The sequence below is a fragment of the Muscardinus avellanarius genome, assembly GCF_963383645.1.
Source record: "Muscardinus avellanarius genome assembly, chromosome: 6".
In the NCBI taxonomy this organism is placed as follows: Eukaryota; Metazoa; Chordata; class Mammalia; order Rodentia; family Gliridae; genus Muscardinus; species Muscardinus avellanarius.
In genome coordinates this window covers 13,830,635-13,847,083 of record NC_137791.1, presented here as the reverse complement: position 1 = coordinate 13,847,083, position 16,449 = coordinate 13,830,635, and the positions used below count along the sequence as shown (strand labels likewise).

The 16,449-nt window shown below is 38.0% G+C and overlaps 1 protein-coding gene across 3 annotated transcripts in view; it reads right to left on the bottom strand.

The window, feature by feature from the left end:
* Positions 1 to 4,802: 4,802 nt before the first annotated feature.
* Positions 4,803 to 16,449, bottom strand: part of SCOC (short coiled-coil protein) — a gene marked incomplete at both ends in the record, with an annotated part of 42,891 nt that continues 31,244 nt past the window's right edge. Inside the window, 3 exons of one of the 3 annotated variants that reach the window (XM_080697879.1) lie at positions 4,803 to 4,945; positions 6,370 to 6,453; positions 7,206 to 7,280. In XM_080697879.1, the coding sequence (XP_080554005.1) occupies positions 4,803 to 4,945; positions 6,370 to 6,453; positions 7,206 to 7,280 (302 nt within the window). The remainder of the gene's footprint in view (positions 4,946 to 6,369; positions 6,454 to 7,205; positions 7,281 to 16,449) is intronic. The other 2 variants (XM_080697880.1, XM_080697881.1) reach the window with 2 other exon arrangements.

The following is a 16,449-nucleotide window of genomic DNA, read 5'->3' as shown; positions in this document are numbered from 1 at the left end:
TGTAAGAGATTAATATCATTAGAGGTTAAAGCTTTAGTAATTTAAAGATAGTTTTGGTTTTCACAGAGCAAAATAATACGTAGCAACTTTACCGCTGCTGGAAATCAGTTACTGGGTTTTCCATCTGAATGGCTATTCAACAAGGTAACTGGTAGTTTCATAATAAAAAGTGTTCTGTTGTGCAGAGCTAAATGCAATAAAGTTTCTGGATGCTTGATTGATTCCACCAGCAACTTAAAGTGTTGTATGTGACCCACATTTAACTAGTTTGTGTAAATTATAGTATTGCCAGTTCACTTAATTATAAATTCCTTTGAAGAGGTGCTCTGCTGACAAACATGTCAACAAAAGCAATGTCTAAGTGTCTGTCACTCAGGATCACTGGACACTACTGCAGCGTGCTTCCCATCTTAATACAGTCGTGATGGGTTTATCAAGACAGATGTGTGCAGAAGTTCCTCAAGCTTTTGTAGCTGTTTGATGCCAGTCTTACCCCATTTGCAAAACCGCTTATGCCTCTACTGCTCTTGAAAATAAAATGTGTACTTTCTTCCTTAAATTATACCCTCTTTAACATATATATTGTTGAGAGGATTTAAATTATTATTATGAGAAACTAAGGGCTGATATCAATTCATCATGCTTTGTATTTTTATCTTGCCTTTTTTCCTAATGAGTGCACATCTATTTTAAGCCTGTCGTCTAGCTTCAAAGCTGCGTGTGCGGTGGCTGGAATGCCTGTCACTATTTCTTCTCTTGTTAGAGCACTTACCAGAAGTCCTTTAACTTCCTTATTAGAGGAGCTGAGCTTTTCCTCTGAAATATTTTATTGAGCAACTTTTTATGTTCATGTAACAGGTGTAAACCCATTGGAAGATGATTTAAATACTTGAGACCACAAAACTAGTTTAATACTAAGTATCTAGAAAACTTTAAACTAGTTGGGTGATCTTCTGGACTCCCTCCTGGACATGCACCTCCCCATCTTTGGACGAGCCCCCTCCAAGTTCCCATAGGTACACTTAGAGCACGTATATAGGTAAAGTTTGTGGCTTCCTCTTTCACTAAATGAAGCTGAGCACAAGTAACGCTCTTCACTCCCTATTTCAGCAAGTGAATTGAAAATGCAAGTAAATGCTTTCCTTCAACGCTGTGTTCTCTCAAATTGGTAGTGGAGATGTTAATATGCAATTAACCATAATGTGCATTTATTTAAAACTGAACTTAATACATCTAGGACTACCTTGAACTAGACATATTGAATAATTCTAGATGTGAATTTTCTCAGAGGCCATCAGGAGATCATCTTAAAACCTTGCCTGACAATTGTCCTATATGTGGACATCCCCCCCCCAAAAAAAAAAGATTGGTTAAAGTTGCTTTACACTCTCGGTTGCAGGCCCATTTTAAACATTTGATTCAACTCCATGAACTCACATGGGTAGAATGTGAGCAGCCAATGTGACAAGCCACTGCTAATTCCCCATGCATCTTCCCCTTTGTGCATGTGCCGTAGCTGATGGGTTTCAACTGCACTGAAATACAAATTTAACACGTCCTGGCAAGGGTCTCTGCAACCTACTCAAGATCTACACAGTAGACGAATTTTAGTAACCAACTGGTCGGGCGTGGTGGCGCACGCTTGTAATCCCCGCGCTTGGGAGGCGGAGACAGGAGGATTGCACAGGTTCGAAGCCAGCTGTGCTGGCTTAAGAGACCCTGTTTCCAAATAAAAATATAAAAATAAGTCTGGGAGTAGCCTGGAGGTAGAAGGGCTTCCAGGAACCCCAGTACCACCAAAACAAACAAACAAACAAAAAAACCAACTGGCTTTTCCCCTTTATGACGGTCATCTCACTGTGTTTAAAATAACTTAAACTTTATCCTTTGATGGAGAAAAATAAATATATTTTGCTTTTCTTTACTTTAGTTGTCCTTTGTAGAGGCTTTTTTTTTAAAAAAAAACTTTACCTGGCTAAAGTAACTTCCCTTTTCTTGAAAATATACTTCATTGGCTGACTTCCATTGGTCATTTCTTTAGGAAGTCAACACACTGGTAGGCTCAGTTGTCTTTCTGAAGTCAGTCCCCATGTGAAGGAGGCACAGAATTGATATGAATTTAATGGAGCCTAAAAATTTAGAATTCTACTCCAAAAATTGTTTTGGATTCACTGACAACTATTCAGAAGTCAACGATATTATACTCTAGGCATCTATGAATAGCATTTTTAGTTCTGCTTCCAGTTTGGACTACTATGTTTTAACTTCAGCAGAATTTATAGATGAACTATTGGCTGGCCCAAATAACTACCTAAATCTGGTATATAAGTGATTTATTAAAACAAAATAGGACGTCTTCATAAATTGCAGTGACTTTTTCCTAAAGTATTTAGCACCTATCCATTTCCATAGTATGACTGTTATGAGGAGTTTTGGGAAAAAAAGAACTATTCTTACACAAACAGGCCAAATGGGGCCAGTTGGTGGGAGAAAAGATATATTTGGAAACATATCTCTGGAGATTAAAATGTACATGAAAGTAAAGGCAATTTTGGAGAAAATGGGCAATACAACAGAAAAAATGATCTTTTAACATCTAACATCTTTTTTCAATTTGTTCAAGTAGGAGTTTTTTTGTTTTTTTGGCTACCCTTCCTGGCTACACTATCAGTCAACAGCAAGGGTGACAGGAAATAATTCCCATCAGCTTAGAGGTTGAGACTATTAGAAGTTACATCTAAACTGATGGCCCTTAATAGACATCCTGGACTTTGAATTCCACCAGTAACTGGATGGAAAAAGGTTTGAGTGTGTTCTATGTGTGGAAGGTTATGCAGATGTGAAGAGAAGACGACTGTGGCTGAGGCTCCTAGTGGCCACCAAAATCCTTCATCTGTCTTCACAGTGATGAAGCTGTAGCCAAAGAACTCCACTTCTCAGCTGCTATCTAGATGCAACTAAGCCTCCACACCACTGGAACGCAAGGACACGCATGAGCACTTCCAGGTGTAGCCCATAAAACCTTGCACATGTGCACTGCCATGGCTGAAAATGTCACGGCTATCCCAACCCAATTACTCTAATTGTTGGGCAAGGGATTATCACCAATCTCTGGCAAGAAATTTTCATCGATCTCATGTTAGTTTAACCTAAGAAATAGAACCTCCTTTCCACTAAAATTCTTAGATCTTTTTCTTTCAATACTTTGCTTTTACTTTTACACTAGTGTAAAATTTTCTATAACATAATAAAACTTCTTCCCTAAACACTCAGCAACAACATACTTAAATATGATCTGCTATTTGGCCCGAGGCACAGAGTAACATTAGATACATTTATATACTCCAGTTACTTAGGTAGCCATATCAAAACACACAATCTCTGAAACAACTTTTTATTAAACAGCAAAGCAGAACTAGAACACATTTTTAAATATTTGTAAATTAGGTCACAAAAGGATGCAAAACATTTGCAGTCTATTATATATTCATATAGCTAAAGTCATCGAATTTTACACTAGTACGTAAGATCATTTCATGATTAAAAGTAGTCCAAATCTAATAATCATAAGCTATATTAGTGAATCTCTTTTATAACATTTTAATATTACTTCTGATACTGATTCCCTTACCAAATGGAATCTACAAACTAAATTTTTAAATATTGTTAAATAAGACTAAAACTCTTACAAACCAAGTTGTTTCATACAGAAAATTCTGGGAGAAGATAAAATGCTGAAATACTGAGGAAGATTACTGATTCTCATACATGTTAAATTCTCCCATTTATTTATGATTCTGATACTAATGTACTCTCTGAAGGAATTTTGCAAAAGTTGATCTGTTGGGTCCCACATATAAACCTTGCCAAACTCTGTAACATGTCTAACATGTGGTCATTCAAACTCAATCCTCTCTCATATATATCCCCTAGAAGATCTACTCTAAGCCAGAGATGACACAAATCTGGAGAGAAAACATCTGGAGTTGGTTATTATTACTTAGCAACTTCTTTCTACCTTATTTCTAAGATTTTCTATGTTTGAAACAACACATGACCGGAACTCCTCTCTTTTCAGATATCAAATGAGTTATTGTGTGTAAAGGAAGATTTTAACAATTCTTCCCAATACGAAATTTCATTTCAAAGAAAAATCTTCAATTTATAGCCTCAATTTGTTTTCAATTAAAGAGAAATCAACAATCTTACCTTATTAAGTATCACAAACAACAAGCTCTAGCCCAGAAAGTATCTTATTTTGGTTAAGTATCAACAATTAAGAGTGCAGGTTACTCTTATAGGTGATTAACTATTAAAATTACTTTTACAAACGTGAAACCATCTTTTTTCCTTGGGGGAGGGCAATGCAAAGGAGAGGCAGATGGAGGAGAGGCACAAGACGGTGGACGGGGCACCTGAAGCTGCACACTCAGGACATGATTTTGGTCACTTTTTCACAACATGGTGGTTATTTTTTTTTTTAAATATCTTACCAAGCCTATAATAAAAGACAGTGCTAAATCTATATATCAAAGCAAATTTGATAAAACATTCATCTTCAAGTCTCATAAATATATGCAATTCTAATTATAAAGGCTCTACAATACATTTACACATCTTCATAGACTAACATAATACACAAACTTGTTATGCAGTTACTTTTGCCTAGATTTGACATTATCTTCTTAAATAGTCAGTGAAGCCACAAACAGAAGTTCTGTACCTTTTAGAATTATCCAAGTTTTAAAGAAAAACAAAAAGATCAGCAGCAATTCCATGAAACAGAAGGGACATTAATCCCTTTACTTTCTTTTGCTTTTTGTGTCAGTCGTCTGAAAAACACTAGAAGCAGACATGAGGTTTTCTATATACTGTCCCAGAACTTGGTTTTCTGATTTTAACTTCAGATTTTCTTCTTTAACTGCATCTACTCTTGCAGAGAGATCTATATAAAAAAAACAAAATGCCTACTGTCAACAAAATGACCGCAGTGACTCAATTACAAAGTGCTTAGGATGCTTTCATTTTCAGCGAGATTTGGTACTGACTCCAGGGGCCCTCTGCCACCGAGCTGTATTGCCAGCCCTTCCTGTGTTGACAGAGGATGTCACTAACTTGCCCAGGCTGGCCTCACTTGTCCTGGATAGCTGGGATTACAGGTAGGTGTCACCACACCCATTTTAAAACAAAAGACTAGGATGAAGGTGTGGTGTAGTTCCATGATGGTAGAGTGCTTGCTTGGCATGCACTAGGCCTTGGGCTCAATCCCTACCACTGTGGAGGGAAAAAAAGATCACAGTCTTTAAATTTTCCATTTTTAAGTTACAATTACTTTGGAAGTTAAGGTAAACAATGTAAACTTGGAAAATGAGTAGACACTAATTCCTAGAAACAGATTTTAAGTTAGACTCAATGTTATTCTTTACAGCATTTATGTTAACACTTAAAATGGTTGAAGAAAATAGACTTTGTTTTAAAGATGTAAATATTTTATCAACATGAAACTATGATGTCCTTACTAGAAATGTTTAAGGTATGTAGTAGATTAGCACAAATGAATTCATATGCTGGATATAAGAAGCCAATTTCCAAGCAAGGACATGCAGAGATGCAGGTCCTGGTGATCAAAAACTGGCCTTCATGATTTACTTATTTATTTTTTTTTTGGCAGTACTGGGAATGGAACCCAGGGGCATTATACCTCTGAGCTACACCCCTAACCCTATTTTTTACTTATTCTTTATTTTGAAACAGGGTCTCACTGAGTTGCAAAGGGCTTCGCTAAGTGGCTAAGGCTGTCCACAAACCACAATCCTCCTGTTTCAGCCTCCCAAATGCTGGGATTATAAGTGTGCGCTATCACACTCAGCTTATTTTTTATTTTGAAACAGGTCCTAACATTACAGCATGCCGTTCTTGAACTTGCAATCTTCCTGTCTTGGCCTCTCAAATACTGGAATCACAGCCATGTATTACTATGCTTGGCTCAGTAGTAGTATTAATCTTATGCAAGGTCTTTAGAAAATAAAAAAATTCAGACCATCTTCCTTTTAATTTCTAAGGATAATACGTTGTTCTCAGTTTAGTATATGCTTTATTAAAGTGGATTTAGTTAAACATTGCCAGACCTTGAAAAGGTACTAATCAGCATCATGTGAGCCATTTAGAAGAAAGTATAAGAACAATGTTTGACTTTCTTACTGAAGTATATGTTCTTTAAAACTAAAGTTATAGAGGAAGAAAAAAACACTATTAAAATGGACTTTGATGTTTATGCTTTTTAAAGTTATGCACACAAAATATAACATAAATGCTTACAATTTCAACTAACTAGATATCATTCACAAAAGCTACACAATGCAAGCTAACCTTCAAGTGTGTGTTGCAGTTCCAACACCTGATTGATAAGTCGTGTTTTTTCCTCCAGTTCCACCTGATTTTCAGCATCAACTGCTGTAATAAAAAGGTTCAAATTTACTATTAATTAACATCAGATACCATTTGTGTAGTATAGCACTTATAAATCTACAAAACTTTTGTGTTTGTGGTACTGGGAGATTGAACAGAGGAACATCTGCCTCTGAGCTACACCCTCAGCCCTTTTGATTTTGCAACAGTATCTCACTAAAGTTCCTCGCTGGCCTCAAACCCTCTATCCTATCTTAGCCTCCCAAATACTGGGATTACTGGTGTGCATCACTACATCCAGCTATAAAACATTTTATATTTCTTATTTTAACTAGCTCATGCAAGAGTCCCAAGAAATAAAAAATTGTATCTCTGCCGGGCGTGGTGGCGCACGCTTGCAATCCCCGCACTAGGGAGGTGGAGACAAGAGGATTGCGCAGGTTTGAAGCTAGCCTCCCTGGCTTAAGAGACCCTATTTCCAAATAAAATATGAAATAGATCTGGGAGTGTAGCCCAGAGGTAGAAGGGTTCCATCCCCAGTACCACCAAAAAAAAAAAAAAAAAAAAAGTTGTATCTTCACAATGCAACTGGGGACACCAACATAAAAATAAAAGATGGCCTCCCAACATCCCACAGTTAAGGACGGAGCCTTAGCTCTTTTCTATAACTAGATGGGATAGAAATAATACATGAACCAAGATCCAAACTTTCTATCACCGTCTCTCTGCTCTCTCCACTGTTTAATAAAGTGAATACATCCACAAAACAGTAACCATACAAAAAACAAAGAACATACCATCCATGTCAGCATTCATCATCTTGGATAACAAACTTTTAGGAGGCCTTAGATACAAAGTCCTTGATGAATGGTCTGCAATGAGAAAAAGAAAAAGAGCCACATAAGAAAATAATGTAAGCTTATTTTGCAAAAGAAAATCACTTAGTCAAATTCTGTGACCTGGAAGAATTTTTTTTCACATATTTTAAAAATACCCATGGGCAAATAAAGAATACAGATTACAAAGAAAGTATTAAGGAGAGAAAATGTTGGGTTTTTAGTAATCAAGAAAATATGTAAAATTGCATACTGTGTACTTATTAAAAATTTCAAAGGTAAAATAATGATCAGAATTTCCACTGTACAAATATATAAACTACTTACGAGCTCACTTAGTCCACATGAGAAAGCTATTAAACATCCTTAACACATTATTATAGACCTAACTACAATTGTTACACAATTAGCTCAGTGACACTTAATAAACCTACAAGTCTTCATGCATCTTTCTACTTATTCAGGCAGCACTTAAAGGTACTTTGTCTCCCACCTGTTTTTCACATGGTTTTAATTCAGATTCTCTGTACTTCAAAGAATATATATTAGTATAGCTATACAAATCCAGATAGATTACTAAAATTTTTTCAAAAATTCTGTGTTTAAGTTTATTCAACCTATTGTAGCATTCAATACTTCAAAAATTATTCCTCTCCAGGGAACTTCTGGTTATTTTTAACTGATATGAAATTGGATGCACTGATTGTGTACAACATATTTTGAAGCATTTACAATTGTGGAATGACTATGTTAATTTACATATGCATTACCCCAAGTAGTCATCTTTTTTGTGGTTGGAACACTTAACATCCACTCTTACAATAAAAACTTGACTCCACGCTTTCCTGAGAGAACAGCACACTTCCAAGAGAGCACCAGTCACCTTGACTTTTCACACCGTTTCAACCACTGACTTGGCTGAGGAGGTCTCGGGGAGAGGGCAGGGCCAACCGCTAAGGAAAGGGAGTGGTCCTGGGAAGGCTCAGCAACAGCAGACTGCCCCAGCTACCGACCTTGCTAAACAAGAAGTACAGAGTGCTTCACATCTGTACTGTTCAGTGTTTTAAGAATACAATAAAAACAGGATTTTTATGAAAGCTGAGAAGAGCTATAAAATACACAAGTCAAAGCAACAGATAATCATGAAATCATTACATATGATATTAAGATCGAATACAGAAAGGGAATAGAGTATTCTTCTTTGCTTATGTTTCAGATATTAAAATTGAAGCAAAAAGATTCTCACAAAAGCACAAGTGTTCAGTGTCAGCCAATTTTAAGAGGTAAAGAAAGGAGTTTCTGCCGGGCTGGTGGTGCACGCTTGGAATCCCCGCGCTTGGGAGCAGAGACAGGAGGATCGCGCAGGTTTGAAGCCAGTTGCACTCGCTTAAGAGACCCTGTTTCCAAATAAAAATATATTTAAAAAAAAATAGGTCTGGGAGTGTAGCCCAGAGGTAGAAGGGCTTCCAGGAACCCCAGTACCACCCCCCCAAAAAAAGAAAGAAAGAATAAAAAAAATTGGGTCAAGAAGGCTTATTGGAGAGAAAACTGCTCTTAAAAAGTACATTTAAGCCGCGCGTGGTGGCGCACGCTTATAATCCCCGTGCTTGGGAGGCAGAGACAGGAGGATCGCACAGGTTCGAAGTCAGCCGCGCTGGCTTAAGAGACTGTTTCCACATAAAAACCTATAAAATAGGTCTGGGAGTGTAGCCCGGAGGTAGAAGGGCTTCCAGGAACCCCAGTACCACCAAAAAAAAAAAAAAAAAGTACATTTAAGACTGAGGTGGGTCAGGTGAATAAAAGCAGAGCCACAAGACAGTACTCTGGGATATACCGCATAACCCTGGGGGCACTGGTCCCATCATAGTATTCTTTAAGTCTGCACCCCAAGGTACAATGTGAACCTGCTCAACTGTTATGTCTATTGACAAGGGTATTATCTTGAATAGAGTAGACCAGTATTAGCAGATGCTACTCCACAACCAAAGGATAAGTAGCAATTTTCCTTGAGATGTGATTAAACAGAAAATGCCTGCAAATGATACTAGTGTATCTATTGTGAGTCCTTTAGTAGTTTGAAGTAATAAACATTTATTTTTTATATAGGATCAAGAGATTTGTTGAATTCTTTATGTCACAGTATTTGAGTCATGGATTTTAGTTTCCTTCAAAACAGGATCAATTCCCAAACTGCATCATATCCTAATAGGTACTTAATATTTATCTATAGCTACACATAAACCCAATTCCATGCCAAATGTGCTCCTAAGAGTGCATTTTAAACTCCTGTTTAGGAGCAGGATGAATGCAGTTCTGGCAATGAAGAGAATCCAGACCAGAGCATCTCCAGTGTGGGAACACTGGAATGAAACTGAGGTGCTGAGACTGCTTTGCCTATCCTAAACCTGCCTTAGCTCTAAAGTGGACATGGTTCTGAGACTGTCGTTCAGATATTTTAAAACTTTTCTCAAAAATCACAGTAAAGCCAGGTGTAATTTACCCGGACATGCCTGTGATCCCAGTACTTAGGAAGCTGAGACAGAGATTGCAGGTTCAAGGTCAGCCTCTGCAATTTATTGAGACTCAACCTATTGAAGATCCTGTTTCAAAGTTAAACAACAACGATAACAACAATTAAAAAGCCATAGTAAACGATGGTGCTTATCTTTACCCTTAGGGAATGGGAGAGAATCTGAAATAATAATATTTAATTATTTAATATTTAATTATTAAATAATAATAACTACTATTATTATTATTATTATTAGTGGTATTATTATTATTATTATTAGTGGTGGTGGTACTGGGGTTCCTGGAAGCCCTTCTACCTCCAGGCTACACTCCAAGACCTATTTTATATTTTTATTTGGAAATGAGGTCTCTTAAACCAACGCGATCCTCCTGTCTCCGCCTCCCAAGCACGGGGATTACAAGCATGCGCCACCATGCCTGGCGAGTATGATGCTCTACCGACTGAGCTATCCGGGCCCCTTGAAATTATTTTTGATAATATATATTCAGGAAGCAGAAGGTAAAGGGAAATAAACAGGAAATTTAGCATTGGGTCAAGATCTATTTATCTTTCCCATGCCCACATATCAAATTGTGAGCAAAGAGTATCATATTATCAAACACCTCACAGTATCTCTTCTAAAGAGAAATTATAGCACAGTGACTAAGAACACGAGTTCAGATTACTTGCATTTCTATCTGAGCTCTTTTAAAAGCTTTGGAACCTTGGCCAAAGTTAAAATCTCAGTCTCAGTTTCCTCACCTGTAAAATGGAAACACTTCTCATGAATGTGTTGTGCAAATTCAATGGATTGACATAATGTGTTTGTATACCTAGTAGGTATTCAATACAAATTAAAAATTATCTTTACCCTTTAGCTCTAGTTTGGGCCACAAAAAAGCTTCTTAGAAAAACCATTTGGTTCAAATGCCTCACTGTATAATGAAATCGAGGACAAAGATGAGATGAAGTCAAGACTGCAGCCAACATTCCAGGCTATTTTTTTTCCAGCACTACCCCACAGTTATGGTTCTTATTTCAGACTTGACATTTTATGGCTTTTTCCTAATATCCATCCAACCTCAACCACTCAACTTTCTGCATTGAAAACTGATTTTTATCATCTATTTACTAGTGAACTAAGGATTTTAGCAGAATCTTTGTGCATTAATGTACTAAACACTTTATGTGTGCCAAATCAAAAAAAGGAAATGCAACTTTACAGATGTGGATACTAAATCTTGGAAAGGCTATGTATCTTGCCTCCCGTTTCACAGCCAATGTATCAAGAATTTCAACTCAAATCTATCTATCTAGCCCCTGTTTTTTTCCCAGGGCTGAACGGAAGAAACTTTATTATGGTCCTAGTCTAAGTTTACCAAACATTTTCAACCTCTGATATCAATCTTCTTTGCTGTTTCTACTAAGCCACGGAAGGTAAATTTCTTTCTCTTCCCTCTGCATCAGTTTCAATATGGCCTGTTCAAATCTGTTCAAGTTCTGCTAGTGATGGACTCTTCGCAGGTTAGGTAATTTCAGTTTCAAATTGATTCTGATTTCAAGATCAAGGAACTGTTCGGTCAGCGCGGATTTAAACATAATCTAGATACCCACAGAGTGGCTAGCTAAGAGTTTAGTCAAAGAGGAGTACAGGTGCTGGGATTCCTAGACAAAACTAGATGAGGTGTTGTAAACACCTGGAATGGCAATCTACCTTCAATATTGTTACACCACAGCCTGAGATTGATTATCTTGTGTAACAGAAAACCTGCCTTTCAGGAACATGGGTTCTTTCTGCGGTTCAAACCTTACCCCCCCCCCGAAACTTATTGGGTAGGACTCTTGAGAGAAGATGACCAGGATGCCAACCCAAGTGCTGCTTTCGGCTCCTGGGAGGATGCCCCATCCTTCATTCAGGGCTCCCCAGCCTCCCGCCCCCCGCGGCGCCCCCTCCCATCATCCGGGTCTGGCAGAGCAGCCCAGGGCAGGAGGAGGCGAGTGGGGTCCCGACCACCCAAGGCCCCTGCTGCAGCTCCAATCCAGAGCAGAAGGATGCACGGGGGAACTGAGAGCGGCGGGGAGGGAGCAGCGGGATGTCTGCCGCTCGAGAAACCTCTGGGCGTGACCATGGGCTGAGAAGAGGATGCGCAAGGGTTCTGCAGGAGCCAGGCCCCGGCTGCCCCTCCGAGCCCAGGCCCGAGGCCGCTCCTCCGCAGGCCGCGTCCAGCCCGCCCCGCCCTCCAGGCCTCGCCGCGCGGGGCCGACACCCCAGGGTGCCCAGCCAGGCCCTCTGCGGCCCCGGCCCGCCCTCACCTTGCGATGGAGGCGCCAGGAAGGGGTGTGATGGGAAGGACGCCTCCGGCCGGGGAACCTGGACCAACTGACGCCGGCAGCTCCGCCCTCTGCGCCCACTGAGCCTGCGCCACCAGGGGAGCCCCGCCCCGCCCCGCCTCCCGCCAATCACAACTCGAGAAGGCACGCCTGCGCATCAGCCGCCCGCCGGCCAATCTCCGTGCGCCGACAACCACCTTGGCCATAACAAAAGGAGAATGACGCCCAATCAGGATTGAGGTCTTCGTGGGCGGGTCCTAGACGAGTAACAGCCAATGACAGTACAGAAGCGAAGCTACCCGTGAGAAAGCAGATCCCAGCCCAGCAGTTCTCAGCTCACCCGGAGTCTGGGAAATGGGATCAGGAATCTAAGTGGAAAATCCTGATTGCCGTCTGGAAGGAGGTTTGCTATAACCAAACTCCAGGCGAGAGAGAAGACACTCGTATTCAAGAAAAAGGTGTCTGTGGGCAGAACAGAGAAAGCCAGCGCAGTACTGTGGTCCCTCAATTCTAAAAGCAGGCTTTTACATATGTTTTCATTTCCAGAATCAGAAAGTTAATGAAGTGTACCGCTAATAAAAAGTTTCTCTCCGTCCCTCCCCCCCGGAAAAAAAAAAAAGACTAAATCTATAGTGCACCTTGCCATTTACCGATATTTTTAGAATTGAGGAAATATCTTAATGGTACTTTGTAGTCCTACTAATAGAAAGGCCCTTTCGCCTTTTATCCCATTTTGGACATCCTAGCAACCCCCAGAAAAACGTGAGAATTCAAAGTAAATACTTCTTTTTGGTTTAAGATCATACATGCGTTACAAAGTGCTCTGTGACAGACTTAGAGGTCTTCATGACACCTTTCATAGTAATTTAGCACTTGAATCAAAGCAGCGCCCAGGCTTTGATGGAGCCTAGGGTAGGCAACCACAGCAATACATTCTTGTTTTGACTTGGGCAAGATCGCCAGAGTTGTAGGGATGATCCTTTGTCTACCCTGTTCTTGATTTTTACTTGTGGCACAGCTTCGGCTTAGTCCTTTTAAGATTATATATATACATACATATACATACACACACACTAATATATAAAATCTTCCATTTGATGTTTGAGAACTCTAAATATTTGGCTGGGGCTACAATACACAATTTGAGGAAACTTATTACAAAGCAATGCAGAAAGAGGAAAAATCCAACGTAAAACTACTAGAGTGCCAAAAGGAGCATTCTTAGTTATGACTCCTTAAATACTTCAGAAAGTATTTAAGTATTAAAGTAACTAAGAATTTTCCAAGATTGTGAAATTTTTGAACCATTAGGTTCAAGAATTACTTTTTCTTGAGCAGGATTAATAAAGAATTCCATTCAGTAGTAGAACTCTTGTAGAGCACCAAGGACCAAGTAAAACTATTTAAAGCAAGTTTTAAGTGCTAGAATATTTTTTTAAAAATTGTTTGTGGCAAAATATGTATAACAGGAAATTTACCATCTTAACTATTGTTAGTCCTGTTGTATTAAGTACATTCACGCTATTGTGCAACCAACCCCCAAGACTCTTCATCTTCTCAACTTGAAGCTTACCCATTAAGCAATTCCCCAGTCCCACTCCCTACAGATCCTGGTGACTATCATTCCACCTTATGAGTTTGGCTACTTCTTGTGCCTGATGTAAGTGGAATCATTGTCTTCAATGTTCATCCACGTTGTAGCAAGGTGCAGAATGTCTTTTAAGGTTAATAACAGTGTATATGCCGCACTTTGCTTATCCAGTCCTTTGCCAACACTTAGATCGCTTTCACCTTTTGAACATTCTGAGTAATACCGTGAACATGGGTGTGCAGAAATCTATTCAAGGTCCTATTTTTAGTTTTTTGGATATATACCCAAAAGTGAAATTGCTGGGTTATATTGTAATTCTTTTCAAAACAACTTTTTAAACTATGGTATTGACATGAATAGACAATTAGAGATGATGCCTAGGAATTGGTGTATTTCCAAATTAACTGGTACGCAGTAAGTGTTGATAAAGTAGTGAGAAAGAACTATTACTCATCACTGCTGGTTGTATGAATTAGTAACGTATTGTTGATTGGTTGTTGAAAACACAAATTCTGGTGGTTCTAGTTAAATTGACTATATGAAATTAGATCCTGATCTTACACCACAACTAAAACTAAATTCCAAAGGAATAATTCCTGAATATGAAAACAAACTCCTAAACTTTTAGAAGAAAAAGCTATGTCATTAGGACATCACTACAGGAGAGAATTTGTTAATCCAGACAAAACACAAGTCAATGAAAAATATTTACGTTTTTGATTATTAGAAATTTTAAATGTTTTCTAAAAACAGAAGGGAAGCCATCTTTATTCAAGTTAAAAAATTTGCCACAGATGGGAATATAATAAAGCCCTGAAAATATAAAAAATTCTGACAGCAAGAATAAGATAACTCAATATAATTCAATGCAAGACATAAGTAGACAACTCACTGAAAACAAAAAGTTTGTTTTACTTTGTTTTTAATGTTTACCTTCACGAGTTACTAGGAAAACTCATTAAAACAGTGAGATAAATGGATACGTTCATCAAGAAGGTACAAAATTAATAAAGCAGAATTGGTAGAGCTGAGTAACAAACTAAGCATCAGTTGGAATCGAACAACTCATGACTCTTGGCTCTTTCATTTGTAAAACAAGAATACAGAAAATCATTAAGGATACAGAACACAAGCCCCCCAATTTGTCCATAGATTAGAATCACCTGGAAATCTTTGAATGATTCCAATGAACAGGCTAATTAAATTAAAATCTCTAGGAGTGCGAGATACATGTTAGCATTTCGGGAAGCTACAAAGATGACTTCAACAAAAGGCCAGTGCATTTTGTAACTCTTGATACAAAAGAACTGAACAATCCTATCAAAACAACTTGACCTTCATACTTACAGAACATCAGCCCAGTAATGGAAAAGCACATTTCCATCAAATGTATGTGGAACAGTCAGCAAAATAAACTCCTGGTAAAACAGACCTAAACAAATTTAAAATCATTGAACTTATACAGATTATCCTATCTGACCACAAAGGAATCAAACTTGAAATCAATTACAGAAAGATATTTATTAGTTAGTCCTCAAATAGTTGGAAACCAAACTGTGCACATCTAAAAAAAAATCATGAGTCACAGGGGCAATCACAAGACAAATCATAAAACATTTTCATTAAATTGTAAACATATCAAAATTTGTGAGATGCAACTGATGTAATGCTTAGGAAGATTTTTTTTTACTATTAAAAGGAAAACAAGGTAGGTAAGAATCTAAGTCTCCATTTTAAGAAATTATGCAAAGAAGAACAATTTAAATTGAAAGCAAGCAGATAGAAGGAAATAATATGTAGTAAAAGCTTATCTTATTGGAAAAGCATAAAACAGTAGCAAAATCAAATGAATCAAAAAGATGGTTCTTTTCAAGTGATAATAAAATTAAAACTCTAAATAGAGAGACAGAGACATGAAAAATTACCAATATTAAGAATGAAAGTGAGGACATCATTATAGATACAATGGATATTAAAGACTAATAAAGTGGTTTTATGAATGATTCATGACAATAAATTTGGTAATGTAGGTGAAACGGATAATTCCTTGAAAGAAGAGCTCCAAAATCTCACTCAAGAAAAATAAATGACATAAATAGCCACATACATATAGGGCATTCCTTTTCTTTTTTTTCTTTTTTTTTCTTTTTTTTCTTTTCTTTTCTTTTCTTTTCTTTCTTTCTTTTTTTTTTTTCAGTAGTGGGGATGTAACCCAGGAGCATTCTACCTATTTTTATTTTTTATTTTGAAACTGGGTCTCACTAAGTTGCACAGGGCCTTACTAAGTAGCTGAGGCTGTCCTTGAAAAGAGATCCTCTAGTCTCAGCCTCCCATATGCTGGAATTACAAGCATGCGCACCACACCCGGCTCATATAGGGCATTCTACCTCCTAGCTACACCCCCAAACCTATTTTATTTTTAAAATAAATTTTTTAAAAATTTTTGTGTGATTCAAAAATTTTGTGTCAGCTGGACGTGGTGGCACATGCTTGTAATCCCAACATTCTGGAGGCTGAGTTCGGGGACAGCCTCAGCTACTAAGCAAGGCCCTTTTTCAAAAATAGAAATAATTTTTAAAAAGGGTTGGGAGTGTCAATCAGAGGTAGAATGCCCCTGGGTTCCATATCCAGTACTGCAAATAAATAAATAATTTTTTAAAGACTTAAAAAAAATAGGGCTGGGGGTATACAATGCCCCTGGGTTACATCGCTGGTACCGCAAAAAGAAAAAAAAAATAAAAAATTTTTTAAATTTTGTGTCATCTCAAAAG